We start from the raw sequence: 18,046 nt of genomic DNA, 5'->3' as shown, positions 1-18,046 counted from the left end.
CCCCCTCAACTGTTCATCCCTGTCACTTGAAATCTGCATCCTGTAGACTTTCTTGGCTTCCTTAATACACTGACCAGCTAACACTTCCTTTTGCTGATCAATCCTGGTATCAGACATAAAAAAGAAAATGAATTAAATGTTCTATGATCTAAAATAATAATTTTACCTAATTAGTACTTCATGTGAGTCCAATTTATTAATTTCTAATTTTAGTCTTGATGGGACCCTACCCAAATCTTTGAGTGTCCTTCCTAGGTCCTAGTCAAAACAAGGAATTCTAATTATGATTGATCTTACATACTTCATCTCCTACCTCTTGCTCCATGCCTCTGATCTCCAGACTCACATCCCTTTGTGGGAAGTCATATCTGTTCTATCTCTATATAAAGATGATATTGTCAGATGCCTCTTGGCTAGAGAACCCTTCTTCTAGACTGTGGTGTTTTATAAATTAATACCTAGTTTTAGCTAGGAGATTGTCTATCATCTCTTTAATTCTCCCATAACAGTTAGCTAAAGAACATCTCAGAAAAATCTCAAATTATCTTTCTTGGTTTTATCTTTCTCATATTACATAGTTGCTTTTACTTTAAAGCAAACAATCACAGTTTTGGGATATAGAACCAGAATAATCCCAATTTACATTTATAACTGGAAAATTCTAAGCATTAGACCTGTTTAACTATTACTAGTCATGCTTAAAACACAAATCATTACTTACAGAATTTTTAAAACCACTAAAATATCTTAGGTCACTTTAAATTTTCCCACGTGTGTTATTAATTCCAATGTATCAAAACTGCAGTAGGAATACAATATTAATTACTAGTTTTAAAGAGCAATCTTTCCCTTATTATATAATTCATAAACCCACAGAACTAGACCATGTTCACTACATAGTTTTAACTTTTCAAGGATCCCAGATGGGGTCCTAATTTGATACTTCCCTTATTACCCTTTCAAAGCAATCAAGCGTTAATCACAACAGGTAGCCAAATATTGAAAACGTATTCTCTCTGCAGTTACAAAAAGTATCTCACATAACTGATAAACTCATCTTCCTCAGCGATGTCACCTTACATGGGGGCCACACAATTGCTGTTTGTCCAGTCATCCTTCAGAACCCTCACATCTGCTGTCTGAAGTTACCATAAAGGAAGAAATCTACAATCTTGACTTCTTAAAAATTAAAATAAAATGATTAATTTACATTAAACACAAGATTGTTATGCTTATTCCCATAAAACAAAAGCAAAATAAATATCCCAGTATCTTTTCCATTTTTTGTCTTCCAAGCTTCTTCACCTGGATCCTCCAAGAATTCAATCTCATGCATATGATATATTTAAAACTCCACTAAAATTCTTATTTATGCTAAGGTTAATCCAATGGCAAAGGACTAAATCCTTACATGAAACCTCAATCCATTTAGTTAGCTATCAACAATGCAATTTTAAAACTTCCAAAATTTTAGTTTGATTAAAGTTTTAGAGTCCCTTGTACAGAGAATCCAGCATATACATTCAAAATTACATCAAGAATCCTACAATTATCATCGTCATTAGGCTTAACATAAATGCCTTTATAAAACTCTCTCCCCCTGTGTCTTTTTCCCAAAAGAAATCAGCAAATATTCCTGCTAACATAAATATTGTTTTTCTTCTTAATAATACATATAGATTCCCAAATTTGCTACAGAACTTATGAATGCCTTGAATTAAAAGGTGTTTCAAGGGAGCTCATCAAAGGCCTCAGATTTAACTTACATGGGCATAATCTAGATAAAACCAGTTTAATAATGTAGCTTGCTTACTTCCATTCTGTACAAAGATTTTTATCAGAATTTAACAGCACTAATACCCTTGTAATACCTCAGAGTGCTCCCCAAAAATCCACTTCAGAAATGGGTAAATTTTAAAAACAGAGTGAGGGTGAGGAGTAGAACATTTTTAGACCATGCAATCAGAGCAAGGAAATTCATTACACATGATTTCCATATTTTCTTCCTTTCTCAGAACCTGCTTTTCACCTTAAGGCTAAGCAGTTGAAGTCCCTGCCTCCTTCTCGCCCCCCCCCCCAGCCCCCCCCCCCCCCCCCCCCCCCGCCCCATGGCAGGCACTCCTCCATTTGAGCTGAGTTTAGACTTAAAGTCAGTAACAGAATAAACAATTATTAAGGAGTGTTTTACTGAATGTGGTTGAAGCAAAGTGGGAAAAGAATCCTAGATTCCATATCCTTATACTGTTACTGATTGTAGTATTTTTGAGATTCAGAAGGATATAGATATTAATCAGAATGTGAAAAATCCAGCAGAAAAGATAGAATAGGAAAATATACATTGAGGCATGAGTTTTGAGTTGAGATAGGTTAAATGTGAAGTCTTTTCAAACTTGAAAGCTCTATTCAAATACTCAATATGGTGCTTATTATCATTAATAATACATCTCCAACATTCTAAGTTCTACAATTCTTGTATTCTATTATTTTCTGATCTGCTCTCATGAGCAACAGATAAATTTCTTTTTGTAAAAATGGAAATAGAATTAGGGGCAGTGGAACATCCAAAAAAAAGAGGGTCTTGTGGTACTCTCTTTCCCCAGAATGAATAAAAGAAATGTAGAATTTGGGAATCAGAATTGATCAATACAAATGGGCTAATGGCTGAGTAACATGCATTCAAGAAGGCTGATATGGGTATCATCCACTGATTATGTTTACTAAACGAAGAGAGATAGAGTGCCAAAATGGAATTGACTGAATAGAAGGAGATATAGGTGCTCACCAACACCAAGATGGTGTAGGTAGCTCTAATCTCTGATGACTTTCTTGACAATTGGCTGGAACTGTGAAGATGTTGGACTTGTTGATGGTGTCTATGCAGGAAAAGCACCAGGTAGCCATTGACTATGACCATAAAGCCCACACACAGGAAATCCGTAACAGAGTAAACAGCTATAAATAGTGTTTCTGTGAATGAGGTTGAAGCATAGTGGAAACAGAATCCTAGATTCCATATCCTTGTGTTGTTACTGATTATAATGGTCTTGAGATTCACAAGGATATAGCTATTTAATAGAATGTGAAAAATCCAGCTGCAAAGACAGATTGGGAAAATGTAAATCGAGGCATGGGTTTTGAGTTCTGATAATAAGGAACAAGTAAAGGGATTGAGGGTGATAATCTGAAAACCACTCAGAAGACACGTATTGTTGAGGGAAAGACTATGGCCCACACGATGGAGGAAAGTGATAAGTCTACATTCGATATGATTCAGGAAGTTTTTCGGCTCCAATCCAAACAACGTCTGAGGGACCCCCTTGGAAATAAGCATTATGGAGTTGGCCAAAGCCAGGTGGAAATAAATGGAGTCTTTGGGCCTCATCCTGCTCCTACTTAGGAAAGTAGAGGCACAATGGCAAAGGAGGAAGAAGTTCCCCAGTAGACCGGCTCCTGTCTGCATGAAGAAGACAAGACCTAGAACTAAGGAGACAACAATAATTCTGACACGACATCAGTGTCACAAAGAGAACAAGGAAGAAAGAGAGTTGTATGGGAGGGGGCAGGGAGGGGGGAGGGAGGGAGGGGAGGAAGGGAGAAATGTAGAGAAGGAGGGAGAAAGGAGGAGCACAGCTTTCAAACTTTCTCGGAGAACATTTCCTAATGATCAGCTTAAAGCTTGTGATCCTCAACCTGATTTGTATTTTCTGATGTTTTCCATTGCTCATTGGAAGATGGCAAATATCCAAATTTTAGATAGTCCTAAAAGTGAAACACCACAATTTCACCAGACCAATAGGAATGTTCATTTTAGTTATGAAAGAGATTGAAGGGTCTGGAAAACTGAATGTTCAATTTTAATGCAAAAATCCAGAAAGGCTGGAGAGTTAAGACAATTCAATATTGAAATAAGCTAACATTCAATAAAGTGAAAAATAACAGAGTTGAATATATTATTAAATTAGACTGATTTAAAATCTATGTAAACAAAGTTTAATATAAAGGAAATTCATTAAGTGAACTCAAAAATGTGAAAGAAAATTATGCATTATTCATGTTCTGGAACAAAAGCCAGTGGGTAATTTAGCAATAGAGGAATTCTATGCTTATCCTTTAGCTTATAGTTAAATATATTATTTGATTCAATTTAACAAAAATTAATTCATATTGAAACTTTTAAAATTCACAATAGCAGTGTGACAATAAAAGATGAATGTTAGAGCATCATGTTACATCTGATTTTAGCAATGTAATTGTCATATGCAAAAAATCTCTCAAATGCTTTTTAAAATGTCAAATTGAATAGAATTTATGCCTCTGAAAACCCAGGCTAACACAAAATTCAAATATGAGTTAGTTATTAAATGAGTTATTTATCCACAGAAAATGGGAGAAAAATATATGACATCAATAAAAATTAAGCAAATGTGATCATAAAATCAAATCAAATCAAATCATGAACTACTAAAGAAAAGAATTACATAAAATGAAACGTAATTATAAAAATTACTTATTCTTTAACAAAAGGAACCTCAAATATCCAAATTTTGAAAGCAAGAGTGAGTAGTTCAAAAAATGAAAGTTATTGGGGTTGCTAGGTAGTGCACAGGATGGAGTACAGGTCTTGGAATCAAGGAGGACCTGCATTTCAATTCCATCTCAGACACTTAAAAATTACCTGGCTGTGTGACCTTGGACAAGTCACTTAAACTCATTGCCTTGCAAAAAAACAAAACAAAAGAATGTAATTCAATGATTATTATGTGAAATTGGATAGTTAAAATACATTTCATAGTTTTAGTGGTACAATACCAAAATTTAGATACCAAGAAGCAAATGACAGCAGCCATCTAGTTATAAAATTCATCAGGATCAATGAGGTTCCTAGAATAATTTCTAAATTGATGTCAATAGTATTCAAAAAATTTTAATATATTTGAATAATAAAATCATATCAAAATTGTTATGAAAACAATGGAAGCAAGCATCAAGAAAATATAGAGAAATAGAACTGAAGAGTACTAAATGGTTACCAAAGCCTGTAAAACTGTTTTATGGGAATATGCATTAAAAATGACTAAATGCCTCAAAATCAAAATATCTTGAAGTGTGACCTTTGATACCGTGTCAGTAATCCTGGGTAACCTTCATACTCTTGCCATGTCAGATAATGCTCTTAGAAGCAAAGGTTCATAAAGGACTCTGCTCTGGTCTGGTAAAGCAAATTTCTCATTTATACCAAAGAAATCTAAGACTGGTACAAACACTTATGTCCAAGACAACGACAATGTGATGATTGTGATGACCATGTCTTCTATTTCTGGTAGTTCTGCTACTGTGGCTACAACTTTTATGATAACTATCATTGTTGTTAGTTGTAATTTTGGTTAGGGTGGTATTGCTGTCCTTGATGCCATTGTGGATGATGCTATTCATGTCAACAGAGAAAGAGGAAAAATGTTTAAGTTATAAATAGAACTCCAAAGATTTTGTGTGGAAGTATTACCAGAAGATTTTAAGGCAAAGAGCAACACAAAGAGGATGAAATCCATGGAAACAAAGTAAAGACTGACATATTGCTTTCCATGGGGGGGGGTGAGGGGAGGGAAGTAAGATTGGGTGGAAAATTGTAAAATTCAAATAATATCTTTAATAGAAATTAATTAAAAAAAGATATGTGAAGAAAGTTTGTTTTCTTGTTGAGGAACACATGTGAACAGGCTTGTTTGGAGTCAAAACAAGTTGGGTTCACATTTTTGTTGTGTAACTTATGTTCCTTTCCTCAACTAAAATTCACATATTCATAGTTCTATTAATGTTTTTTCTCCTCCCATTCATCCTAAAAGAAGGGACAAATGAAATCTATCTTCCTAGATACAAATCTGCCAAATTGTATAAAATCCAGTATAAAAGAAAAAAAGATAACACACAAAAAAGAATCTCATCTATTGTTTTTGAATACATTTTTTTTATCAACTATTCAGTTATTAATAGCTCAGTGTCACATTCTTGAAAATAGGCACTCGTGGTTTTAGGGGTTTTTCCTCCCTATCTATTGACAAGTCTGTTTTCCATTTCCCATTTTGCTGGCATATTGAATCCTTAGAAAATGTCTTTTTTTCAGTCATCTATGGATAAATCTGATCAATTGGAGTTTTCTATCATGCTCCTGAGTCTCCATCTGTCATAGTCTCCATAAAAATGCAGTGATAATTTAGAAAAAAAATTCCTAAGAAATCATAAGTCAAGGTGCAGCTAGCTTGCCCAGTAAATAGAACATTGGCCCTGAATTCAGGAGGAACAGAGTTCAAATCTGCACTCAGATTCTTAAGGCTTCATTAGCTTTGTGACCTTGAGCAAGTCACTGAAACCCATTGCCTATCAACCCCCCTCCCAACCAAAAACAAAGAAAAGAAAAGAAAAGAAATCATAGGTCAAGAAGTTATAACAAAAAGAATGCATAGAAATCTGTCTAGAGGTACAATTGATCCAACTGACCTTGCTCAAGATTCTAGTTCCTGCTGAAAATTCTGAATATGCTCCCAGAGCTTATGTTGACTGTGTGAGAAAAGGTATCAGCTCTGAATTCCCATACAGTAATTATTAATAGTAACTGCACACACTTCTAAAAAAGATCCTAATCCTTGTGATCATTCCTTTTTGCTCTGTTTTGTATTTGAAACAATCAGGGTTAAGTGATTTTCCCAGGGTCTCACAGCTAGTAACTGTCAAGTATCTAAGGATGGATGTGAACCTGAAATTTTGTGATTTCAAGCCTCTATTCACTGCAGCATCTACCTACCCTTAAATCCTGTTTTGATTCAAAAATTCTTGATTCATGGGCCTTACTGATTCCTTTACCATTAGCAATTTTTTTTAAAGTAATATTCTCCAAAGTCTCCCTTTTTGGACTGGGGACAGGTAAGAAATTTCATTTTTTTTTATTATTTACCATCATGAACATATGCCAGTGTTCTATAAGAATGGTTTATTATCATTTGTTGGTCTTATCAGTATAATTATTAAAATTACTATTAAAATGCATGTTAGGGACAATAGAATAGATTAAAGCTGAAATATGAAAGGTTTTAGTCTGTTCATCATGCCTCCAATATAATATATTTTACTAATCTTCATATTTATATTAAATAATTAGAATAGTCCATCTCTCAGTTTCTCTGGAGAGAAATATTTTATGCACAGTTTTATGCATAGTTTTGAAGATAGAAAACAACAAATTTAAAAATTTACAGAATTGGAAACTCAAACTTTTATAAATCTTTATACATATGAAGTATCAGAGAGAAAACATGAGATAAAGGAAGCAAAGAAATAACAGGGAGATTGCACTGTCAGCAACCACCAAAGAAAACTGCCGAATTAAAAAATACAACAAGATATTTCCATTTATGTAAAACATACAAAGCTCACTCTGTCTTACAATGTGAAAATTCATAATGAACATATAATACTTGAGTCCAGAGTTGCTTTAGGTTGCAAAGTCATAAATTTATAAAGAAAAGGAAAGAGAGATTATATGTGTTTGTTCCTATGGGTGTCTCTCTGAGTCTATTTCTCTCGTTTCTGTGTATAGCTCTCTCTTTTTTCTCTGATTCTCTTTGTTGTTCTTGTTCTCTCTCTCTCTCTCTCTCTCTCTCTCTCTCTCTCTCTCTCTCTCTCCTCCCAACCCCAGAAAAAAACTAGGAAAAAAAGAAATAAGAAATTGAAACAGGCTTTTTGAAATATTCCAGTCTTTCATCTAACAAACTCTCATTCTTTCCACATTTTATCTTTGGATGATCAGAGCATGGGTAAAAGTAAACCTACAAATAATTCCACTCTACAAAATGGCAGATATTGATCTGATAAAAAAATGAAAAAAAGAGTCCTAATCTCTTTCATTCTTCCTAGAAACTTATGGCACAAAATCTTTCATTATAGTCCTAAATTCCCATATCCAGGGACACTTTGGGAAGTTAGAAATAAACAAAAGAAACAAGAAACAGAAAATAAACAACAAAAGAAAAGTAATGAAGATACAGTGAACAGAGAGAAAGTTTCTTCAAATAAAAGATGTCTTCTAACAATCCATAAGTCTCATTGGTTGAACATATTCTTTTATTAAAACCTATAAATAGCTCTATTTATGCAATGCAAATAACCTTACTGCTGTCAAATGCCAAATGAAATCACCTACTTTCTTTCTAAGCATTTAAGATTGAGATTTTTCTACATAATCCTGATTAACTCTTTCCACTTACTATGTTGTTTATTCATGGTCTAATTTATCCTCACAAAAAATCAGAATACCTGAAAAGATCACATTAGCCTGATTCTAATCCATCTTTGATACAGATTGGATTCACTACAACAAGGCCACATTAATGGATCAAAGAATACATTCCAATAGAAAACCTACCCCACCCTTTCTCCCAGGTAACTGAATATATTCATTCAGTAAATAATCACTGTCTATACTCTCCTATTCAGGCCAATTTCTGAAATTTTTTCTTAATTAAATTAGGTATCATTTTGGCTTAAAAATTGCAGTAGCAGCATGCAAAACAAGAGATTTTAAAGGAAAATAATCCTACTCAGGAGGACAAGAAGTCTTGAATGCAAGCAGGAAAGTCTTGATAGGAATAAGAAATCTTACCTAGCTGATTGACCTCTGATGTACTGGTTTTACTTCCATCCCTCTGTGACCTCAGAATTGATGCAGTCATCTCATTTCTAAACTGTTGGAGAAATTTTAACATGGTTCTAGTGAGAATCTCCCCAAATAGCTTGAGCTCTTTACTGAAGGTAAAAAACTTCAGAGATTAAATGAAAATAAAACAAATTTAGGGACCACTCCATGGAAAGTGACTCTATTTCAGGAATCTGTCTTTAAACAGAATTATGTCTCAGCCAATGGGCAGTATTAGGCAGAGCTTAGAGTCCAGTACTTGAACTTTTCTTTTTTTTTTTCATATGGGTAGTTTATTTAAGTTCTGCCCAGGCTTTCCTTTACAAGAATCTTTTCAGCAAAACACACAGCAAAACACAAAAAGAGTATTTTAAAATATTGACTTACATAAAACTTTAAATTAACAGCATTTACAAATTAAAATTCTAAATCTTTGGATAAATTATACACCCTTTTTCATTATCCATTCTATAACATTTAAAAATTCATACAGTCACAATGGAAAGTAATCTTTCTTTGTACTTCACCTATTTACAAAAACTTTCCCCACTACAGATGTGTTTCTCATTTTTAACTGTCCAGGTTTGGAAATACAACACATTTAAAATATTGTAGCAGAATATATAAAAATTAGATTAAAAGGAAGAACATTTTTACTGTTAAAGTGAAATTAAGTGATAATAGAAATACTTCATAGGAAAATAGATTAATATTTTCCATTAGAATGTACTTCTTTCACCTCAGAAGGTATGAACAGCACTAAGAACAAAAAGAAGCAATCTAATAACATTTCAGTCCTGAGCACAGAGGATAATACAGCTAAACAACTTTGGTCAATAAGGGGAAAAGGCTAACATTAAGAGAAATTATTTAGTAGTGTTAGTTAATACATTAAGGTAAATTTTATTTCAAGAAACATCATATACATCAGGGAGAATAATTTCATTAACATTTGCAATATATTACCATAAGAAAATCAGTTAAGTATTTTGCACTGTATTTTCCAGTTTCAAATTCTATACCATGACTGTTATGCAATGAAAAACAGATCAAATAATTATCAAGGGTATTTTTTAAACATAGGGTAAATTAAGCCACAACAAGCATTTATTAAATATTGTGTGTGTGTTTGTGTGTTCTATGAAGTGGATACAACTTATATATTTAGCAATTTAGTTAGGATGTGTTTCCAGTTAATTTCACTTAAACTGCTTGCCTCATATAGGGCAGAGTATAAGAGTACACAGAATCTTATCACAGTTTTATATTTAATGATTATCTAAATTCATGTTTAATTAAGGGTAACATCTTCATTGGGGTCTCCTATGTCAGAGATGTGACCATCTTGCAAACCGTGTGCCTTCCAAATCCTCACCGTATGATCATCAGCTGCAGTAAAAATCTGTGTAGTATTGACACAAATGGCATTTATGGGACTATCATGACCCTTCATTTCTCCAACTGGCACAAATGTATCCACGTTCCACAATTTCAATATGCCCCCTCTGCAGCCACTGAGAAGAATAGGATACCCTGGAACTATGCCCAAGGTGCAGACCCAATCCTTGTGTGCATTTGGGACTTGCTGAAGAAGATCTGGAAGGAGGTTTTGCCATATGATTGGTCCTCAGAAAATTAATGTCACTGGGAAAGAATACAAGGAAAATTTCACAAGAACATTGATCAAGGCAAAGGAAAAGGAAGGTTAGCTTTTGGAAAGTTTTTACAAGTGTTAGAGATGCAGTCTGTTTAAGAATGGCAAGCTAGAAGGGATTTTGCTGAAGTGATGGAGGCCACCTGCATTGCTTCCCCTCCCCCTTCTTTTGGCTAGATGACTTCTCAGATCACTTCCCATTCACCATTAACCAAGCAAGTAGAATTTCAAATAGAATAAAAGGAGCATTCACTCCTGACCCTTCCTGAAATTAAGGGCACAGCTATGATGAAAATTGGGTTTGGAATTAAAATTCTTACAAAATGGGTACAAGGAGATACAGGGGACTTTCCAATCAAGAAGATTATTTGGAAGACACTGCAGTAGCTTGCATGGATGGCAATAACGACTTAATTTAGGAAGGAAGCCCTCCTCAAAAAAGCATGTTTCCTGAGGATTTTGAGGGAATATGTCAGAACCTTCATGTAGGATTTATCTCCCACTCTGCCTCTATTTTGACCTTCAGGAAGAGAAGTAATATTCTGCCTCTAAGTCCCAGACTTGGAAAGAATCAGATGGAGGGAAGACACTCACCAGGCTGGGCTCTGCTGCACAGGTGTAAATCTGGACTCTGCCTCTCAGGTTATGGATGCAGATGGGAGAGACAGAAGTTAGTTATAGACTCAAGATTCTGCCTGTCTCCAGAGATGTGATTATCTTGTCAGCCACAAGACAAGGAACATTGACTTCCTGGGATCTCAGAAGTGTCACCAGAAGCTTGAATCTTTTCCCAGGTGAAAATCAGCAGTAGCTATTTTTTTATTGGTAAGTGAGACTATACCCATCAACAATTATTTATTACAGATGAGTGTGGATAAAAATAATAATTTAAAAAATTTGTCTTGAAGCAGCTTGGGAGAAACACTTTTATGGGTGTGCAGGGAGAAGTGAATGTGTGAGCTACACAAGATCACTGAGGGGTGATGATGCTGAGGGGATCACTGAAATGCAAGTTAGGGAATGAGCTTTTCCTGAGCTTCCTCTGCTGAGAATCTTCCTTCACATCAATGTCAGTCCCTGTCCTGCCAGTTCAGTCAATGTCTTGGAATTCCTTCACAGGACCAATACCATTAAAGAGCCTGCCTGTCACCCACCCCACACAAATGTCGACACAGATTTCTCAGTTTTCAAAGCCTCTTACTGCACATACAGACCCCAAAACACCAACAACCAAAATGAAACCTTGGATTGTAGGATATGAAGGGAAGAATAGATCCACTCAATCACTAATCCTTTCTTTTCATGGAGACATCTTCAATGGAAAGACACTTGAATTTGGAATTAACAATGGTCTGAAAATTTAGTTCGGAATTCCAGCCCTAAAATTACTAGCTTCATTATCTATCCTTACTGAAGCAATTAACTTGATTCTCAATAGAATTGGCTAATGAGGGTTGCCTGAGATATTTTGTAGTTGACTATGAGATATGAAGTGACAAAAATGGGTTCAAATATTTACTTTGAAACTTATGAATTGTGTGATCGGGGAAGATGGACTTAATATCTATAGATTCTTTAAGAGGAATAACTTCAGCTTCTTCACCATTTAAATTAGCCATACAGACTTTTTCAACTACAACTAATAGTCTGAGCCAGAGTGATCTGCATATCCAGACTGGAAGCCCAGAACTTTCTCTCTATCTGAAAATCTGATGGTACTTGAATAGATTCCAAGGAACAGAGGAAGAGGAGACCTTTAGGAGAAGTCAATCAATGGGTGACCCAGGCAAAACCTCACCATTTATAGGGATATGGATGTAGATATAGATAAAAAGGGGATTGTGAATATAAAATTTTGTCATTCATTTATTTTGAACAATATAAAGCTTGATTTAGGACAATATAAAGCTCCCTGATTAGGAAAGAATTTCATTCATTGCCTAAATGGAGTTTGATGACCAGGAATTTATCAGTATGAAGGCAGGTCAATGAGTGTTCAAATGAGGGGAAATTTTTATCTGTGAGAACCTAACAAGGGATCAATCTTCCTAGCTGATATTCCTCTGCTTGTAGCAAGAAGGTAGAAGAGATCCCTGGACTAGAGACAAAGGACAATGACCTTTTTTTTTTTAACCTCACAACAGGAAGTTTGTTCATCAAACCCATTTTTAGCTATCTTTATTTTTATCTTTATGTTGAAACATGGACATGAATTATTCCTTAAATGCACTTAGATCTTTTTAAGGATGTCTGGTTGGTTATCTTGCATGTGGAGTCTGAGAGGTAAAGAAGGGGTGTTACTAGCCTCCATGCTGTTCCCTGAACCTCAGCTCTCTTTTCAATCCTCTTACCCTCATCCAAAAAACATCAGCCCCCCATTCTGTTCTGTTATATTTTGTCCAAGATCTATCAAAAATGAACTATGCTTTTGCTCTGGGTCTTTGACATGCAAGAAAGCAATATGGTGAAGCATTTCTTAGAAGCCGGCATGCACCTATTGATAAATATCATATTTATTGTGAATTGTCTCACTTTATGCTTTCATTCCATTTTACTTATGAAATAATGCATTCCTTATAACTTTCTCGCTGACGGACAAGTTACACAGAATAGTACTTTTCTCAGTCTTCTCTAGACATTGATTATGAAATCTTGTAGTCAGCAGGGAAAATGAAAAATGTTCCGCATGACTTCATAGGTAGGAACAATTGATCTATACTTCACAACTGTCAGCACAGATCACTTGTCTTAAGGGGCTCAATTACAAACAATTTAAAGTTGAATAAAATACTTAACAAAAATTTCAGGAATAAGAATTCAAAATGGTTTGAGGAAAGGGAAAGAAGGAGTTTCATAATAAAAGCACATCAGGTCTGGCTAAATATAAATTATGTTTCAAGCATCAAAGTTCTATACAAATGTTGGATGTGATTAAGGTTATTGCTCTCATTAAAATCCCTTCAAACTTCTAAGTCCTAGGATTCTTTTGATCCTGTTGTGTACTGTCCTACTCTCATTTGCATCTTAAAAATTCCTACTTCTAGAAGTGAAAGTGGAGTGCTAGGTAATGGGAAAGCCAGGAGAAAGAGAGACTTAGCATTCTTTTTGTTCTTTTTTCTTTCTTTTTTTTTTTTTTGCAAGAGTGAGTGCAGGAATTGGAGAAATTGGGTATCACAACTAGTAAGTACCAATTATCAGGTGTATAGAAAACATGCATCCAAAGAGAGAGGTTGTGGGATGAACCAAAGATAATATTATTGAGCTGAATATACTCAAATAACAAAATGGAATTGAGAAAAAGGGGACATTGGTGATTAACAGCAACATGGTATCATCTCTAGTCTCAGGGGACTTTCTGTTTTGTTTTATTTTTAGGACTTTTGCAAGGCAAATGTGGTTAAGTGACTTGCCCAAGGCTACACACCTAGGTATTTATTAAGTGTCTGAGACCGAATTTGAACCCAGGTACTCTTGACTCCAAGGCCAGTGCTTTATCCACTATGCCACCTAGCCACCCCTCTCAGGTGACTTTCTAAGGAAAAGATAGGAGCTATGAATATGTAGGTTTCATGATTATGTCTTAGCAAGAGAAGCATCAGGTAATCACTGGTCATGAACTTAAGCAATATACACACAGGAAATCATAAAGTATACACAATTATAAATAGTGAAATTTTGTTACTGAAGCAAAATCTGAAAAAATCCTATATTTATGTCCTTGTGTTCTTATTACTTTCTCTAAAATGCTACCTATTAACTAAGATATTTGGCAATTTTTAAAGGATCCAGCAGAAAAGACCAAAAGGGAAATCACTTTGAGGCATGGGTTTGGTCTTCTGACCACATTAAATGTGTAAAGAGATTGATGGCAATCATCAAAAACCCCACAAGGCAAGCAAAGCTGATAGAAAAAGTATGGGCTTCTCAGTGGAAGAAAACAATAACTTAATACTTGTTAGGGTGACAACAAAGAATCACTCACCCAGCAAAACTGAATAGAATTTTTCATGGGGAAAAGCTGACATTTAGTGAAATAGATGACTTTCATGCATTTCTGATTAAAAGACAAGAGTTGAATAAAAATGCATGACCTTGGGGCAAATCACTTAAAAGAAAGATAATATGAGGGAAATTTAGAGGGTTTTAAGAGAATTATAGCAAAAGAAAGGAGATGAGTTTGCAAAAATTAAAAAAAAAAACTGGTTAACAATTGGCCAAATGGAAAATGAGATAAAAAAAATCTACTGAAGAAAACAAAACCTTTAAAGATACACTTGACCAAGTGGAAACATGTAAAAACTAACTGAAGAAAACAACTCCTTAAAAGTTAGAATAAAAAAGGATGCTATAAGATATCAAGAACCAATCAATTTCAAATCAATGAAAAAATAGAAATACTTATAAAGTGGTTCATTGCAAAAAAAAGAAAGGAAAAAAAATGAAAGGAAAAGATGAGGCAACTAGATGCTAGAGATAAAGTCACAATCATTAGATGACCTGAAAGTCATAATCAAAACAGAGACTTGACAGCATTTTTATATGATTATCAAGACAACCCACCCTGAATCCTTCCCTAATTCCCTTCCAAACAACTACCAAACAATCTCAGAACTGGTCTAGGAACAGGGAAGCAGCTTACTTAGTAGCTTTGCAGAAAAGGTTTTTCTCTCTTGGGTGGGAGAAAAGGGAGGTCCAAGAGCAGCAGCAGCAGTAGTAGCAGTGGCAGTAGCAGTAGTACTAGTAATAGTAGTAGTAGTAGTAGTAGCACTAATACTACTACTAGTAATGGTAGTAGCAGTACCACAATTAGTATTAGTATTAGCAGTACTAATACTACTACTAGTGGTAGTAGTACTAGTATTAGTAATAGTAGTAGCTGCAGCAGCTGCCACTGCCACCTCACAGCAGGGGACCTGCTTCAGATCTACAAACCTGGGGCAATCCACTAGGGATGCCTCACCCTCCTGCACAGGAGACTCCTAGTCAAGTGAGCAGTCTGTGCAGCAGCAAGGTCCCAACTCATTCACCTCAGCTCTAAAGTAGGTCAGCAGCCACATGTTGACACCCATTGCTGAACAGTGATGAAGTGCTAACCCAGGACTAGACAACCAAAAGAGAGACCTTATTTCCATAGGAACACAGCAGCAGGGTTCCACCCCTCAGCCCAATCAGCAACACATCAGACCACCAGGGTCTGCTAGCAATTTGGCCCTGTTAGCATAGGAACCCATAGCAGAACAGGAACAAGATGTCCACCAGGGTCAGAAGCACGCATCTGTTTCCATAGCAACCAAGAAGCAAGGTCCCATCCTCTAAGAAGGACTGCAGTTAAACCTTATTCTCAGGGAAGGTCAATAGGGTGGTTCCATTCTCTCCTTAACAAGTCTGAAGAAAGCTCTACCTTCCAGAGAAAGCAACCATCTAAGCCTTGAAGTCCAGAGAAAGCCATCAGTGAGACCCAGAGCCATGGCACAAAAATCTTGGTAGACTAAAGACTAGAGAACTAGAGACCAAACTCTCATAAAAAAAAACACCAGGAGAAATAATATAAGAATTATTGGGTAAATGGAAATATTTTTAACGTCTTGAACAACATCTGTTAAGAAATTATCAAAGAAAACTGTCCTAATATAGTAGAACCAGAGGGCAAGACAGAAATTGCAATACTCCATCAATCACCACGACAAAGACATCCCAAAATGTCACCTCCCATGAATTTCACAACTAAATTCCAGAGTTCACACATCAAAGACAATGTATTTTAAGCAACCAAAAAGTAAATTAAAAAATTAATAAACCACAATTCAAGCATTATGGAACTACAGTCAGGATTATAGAATTTGGGAGCTTCCATATTAAAGAACCAGAGGTTTGGAATATGACTAAGCAGCAGGGAAAAATGGTTAGGGTTCCAACCAAGAGTCACCTACCCAGCCAAACTGAATAGAATTTTTCATGGGGGAAAAGCTGACATTTAGTGAAATAGAGGGCTTTCATGCATTTCTAATTAAAAGACAAGAGTTGACAAAATTTTGATCTCCAAATACAAAACTCAACAGAGAAAAATAAGGTAAAAACAAAATAAGAAATAGAAAACATTAGAAAAGTAATAATATAAAACTGTTTCTATTTCTAGATGTCAATGTAATATTTGTAACTCTTAACAAGTTCATTATTATGTGACTCTTAACAAGTTCATTGCTGGAATAAAATTTTCCCATAGTCCATGTAGACATAGAGTGTAGATACGAGGTAACTTTGTTGGAATGATATCCACATAAATAAATACAAAGTTGAGTATGAAAATTACATGAGAACTTGAAGGAGTTGGGGAGATTGAATGGGAAAAGTCATACAACATAAAAGAAGCATGAAAAAGCTATTATAATGATTAGAAAAAATAGAGGATAGGGATAGCAGGCAAAAGTCCATTTTTACTTTCTTCAAAATTGACTCAAAAGGTAAAAACATACACAGTAAGACACAGAAATCTACTTTACCCTGCAAAGTGGTGAAAAGACATGGAAATAACAGGAGAGGAAACTCATAAAATGAGATTGTAATGGGGGAAATGGTGATTTGAAGTAAACACTTGTGAGAAAGGGAAGGATATAAGAGAAAGGAGACAAGTGAAAAAAAGTTAGATTGAAACACAATGGTAGAAAATACACTGTAAATGTGACCTGGATTACAAACCATAATGCTACATTATGTTTATAAGAAATACATTAGAAGATATATATGTATATATATATATATATATATATACATATATATATATATTATATATATATTATATATATACCCACAGAAAGAGATAAATACTGAAGCAGAATCTATTATAGTTTGGCTGAAGCAAAAAAAATCATGGGTAGCTATCATGATCCCAAACAAACCAGACACAGAAATAGATCTAATTAGCAGAAGTATATAAGAAAACCTTATCTTCTTGAACGATAGCATAGACAATCAAATTCTATCAATATTAAACATATAGGCATGAAATGGAATGGCATCTAAAGTTCTCAAAAAATTATTTGATAATGATCAATTAGAAGCAAAGATAGTTTTCAGCATTCATCCTTTTGCAGACTATTGACTTTTATATTTTCGACCACTCCCCCCACTTTCTCTCCCTTCTCTACATGACAGCAAACAATTTGATATAGTTTGTACACACACACAAATGTGTTTAACATATTTCCATATTATTCTTGTTGTAAAAAGTATTAGAACTAAGGAGAAAACGATATGAGAAAGAAAAAAAAACATGAAACATTTTTTTACAAGTGAACATAGCATGCTTTTCTCTGTATATAGCATCCATAGTTTCCTCTCTGCATATGGCTAGCATTTTCCGGAATAGATCTCTCAGGATCATCCTTGAACACTGAATTGCTGAGACAAGTTGCTTCCGTCAGAGTTGACATTACAATATTGCTAATATAAACAATGTTTCCTGGATCTGCTCACCTCACTCAGCATATTTTATTCAAAACTTTCTCTGGTTTGCTGAAGTCAAGCCACTCAGGATTTCTTATTGTACAATAATACTCCATAGCATTCACATACCAGAACTTGTCCACTCATTCTCAAATTGAGGAGTATTAATTATAAAATGTATTCACAAAATTTCACAAATAAATCTGTTGGTGAGCTTTAATCTTACAAAGTCCTAGTCTAACTTAACCACTTTCGTTTTGATG

At 34.8% G+C, this 18,046-nt stretch overlaps 1 protein-coding gene across 1 annotated transcript; it reads right to left on the bottom strand.

The window, feature by feature from the left end:
* Positions 1-2,461: 2,461 nt before the first annotated feature.
* On the bottom strand, positions 2,462-3,460 carry LOC141508881 (vomeronasal type-1 receptor 1-like). Its single transcript, XM_074217919.1, has one exon. The coding sequence runs from the start codon at positions 3,458-3,460 to the stop codon at positions 2,462-2,464; it is 999 nt and encodes a 332-aa protein (XP_074074020.1).
* Between the last annotated feature and the right edge of the window lie 14,586 nt (positions 3,461-18,046).

Source organism: Macrotis lagotis, chromosome 1 (assembly GCF_037893015.1).
Source record: "Macrotis lagotis isolate mMagLag1 chromosome 1, bilby.v1.9.chrom.fasta, whole genome shotgun sequence".
NCBI classification, from domain to species: Eukaryota; Metazoa; Chordata; class Mammalia; order Peramelemorphia; family Peramelidae; genus Macrotis; species Macrotis lagotis.
The sequence above is the reverse complement of the archived record's forward strand: the minus strand, read 5'-3'. Positions and strand labels throughout refer to the sequence as shown.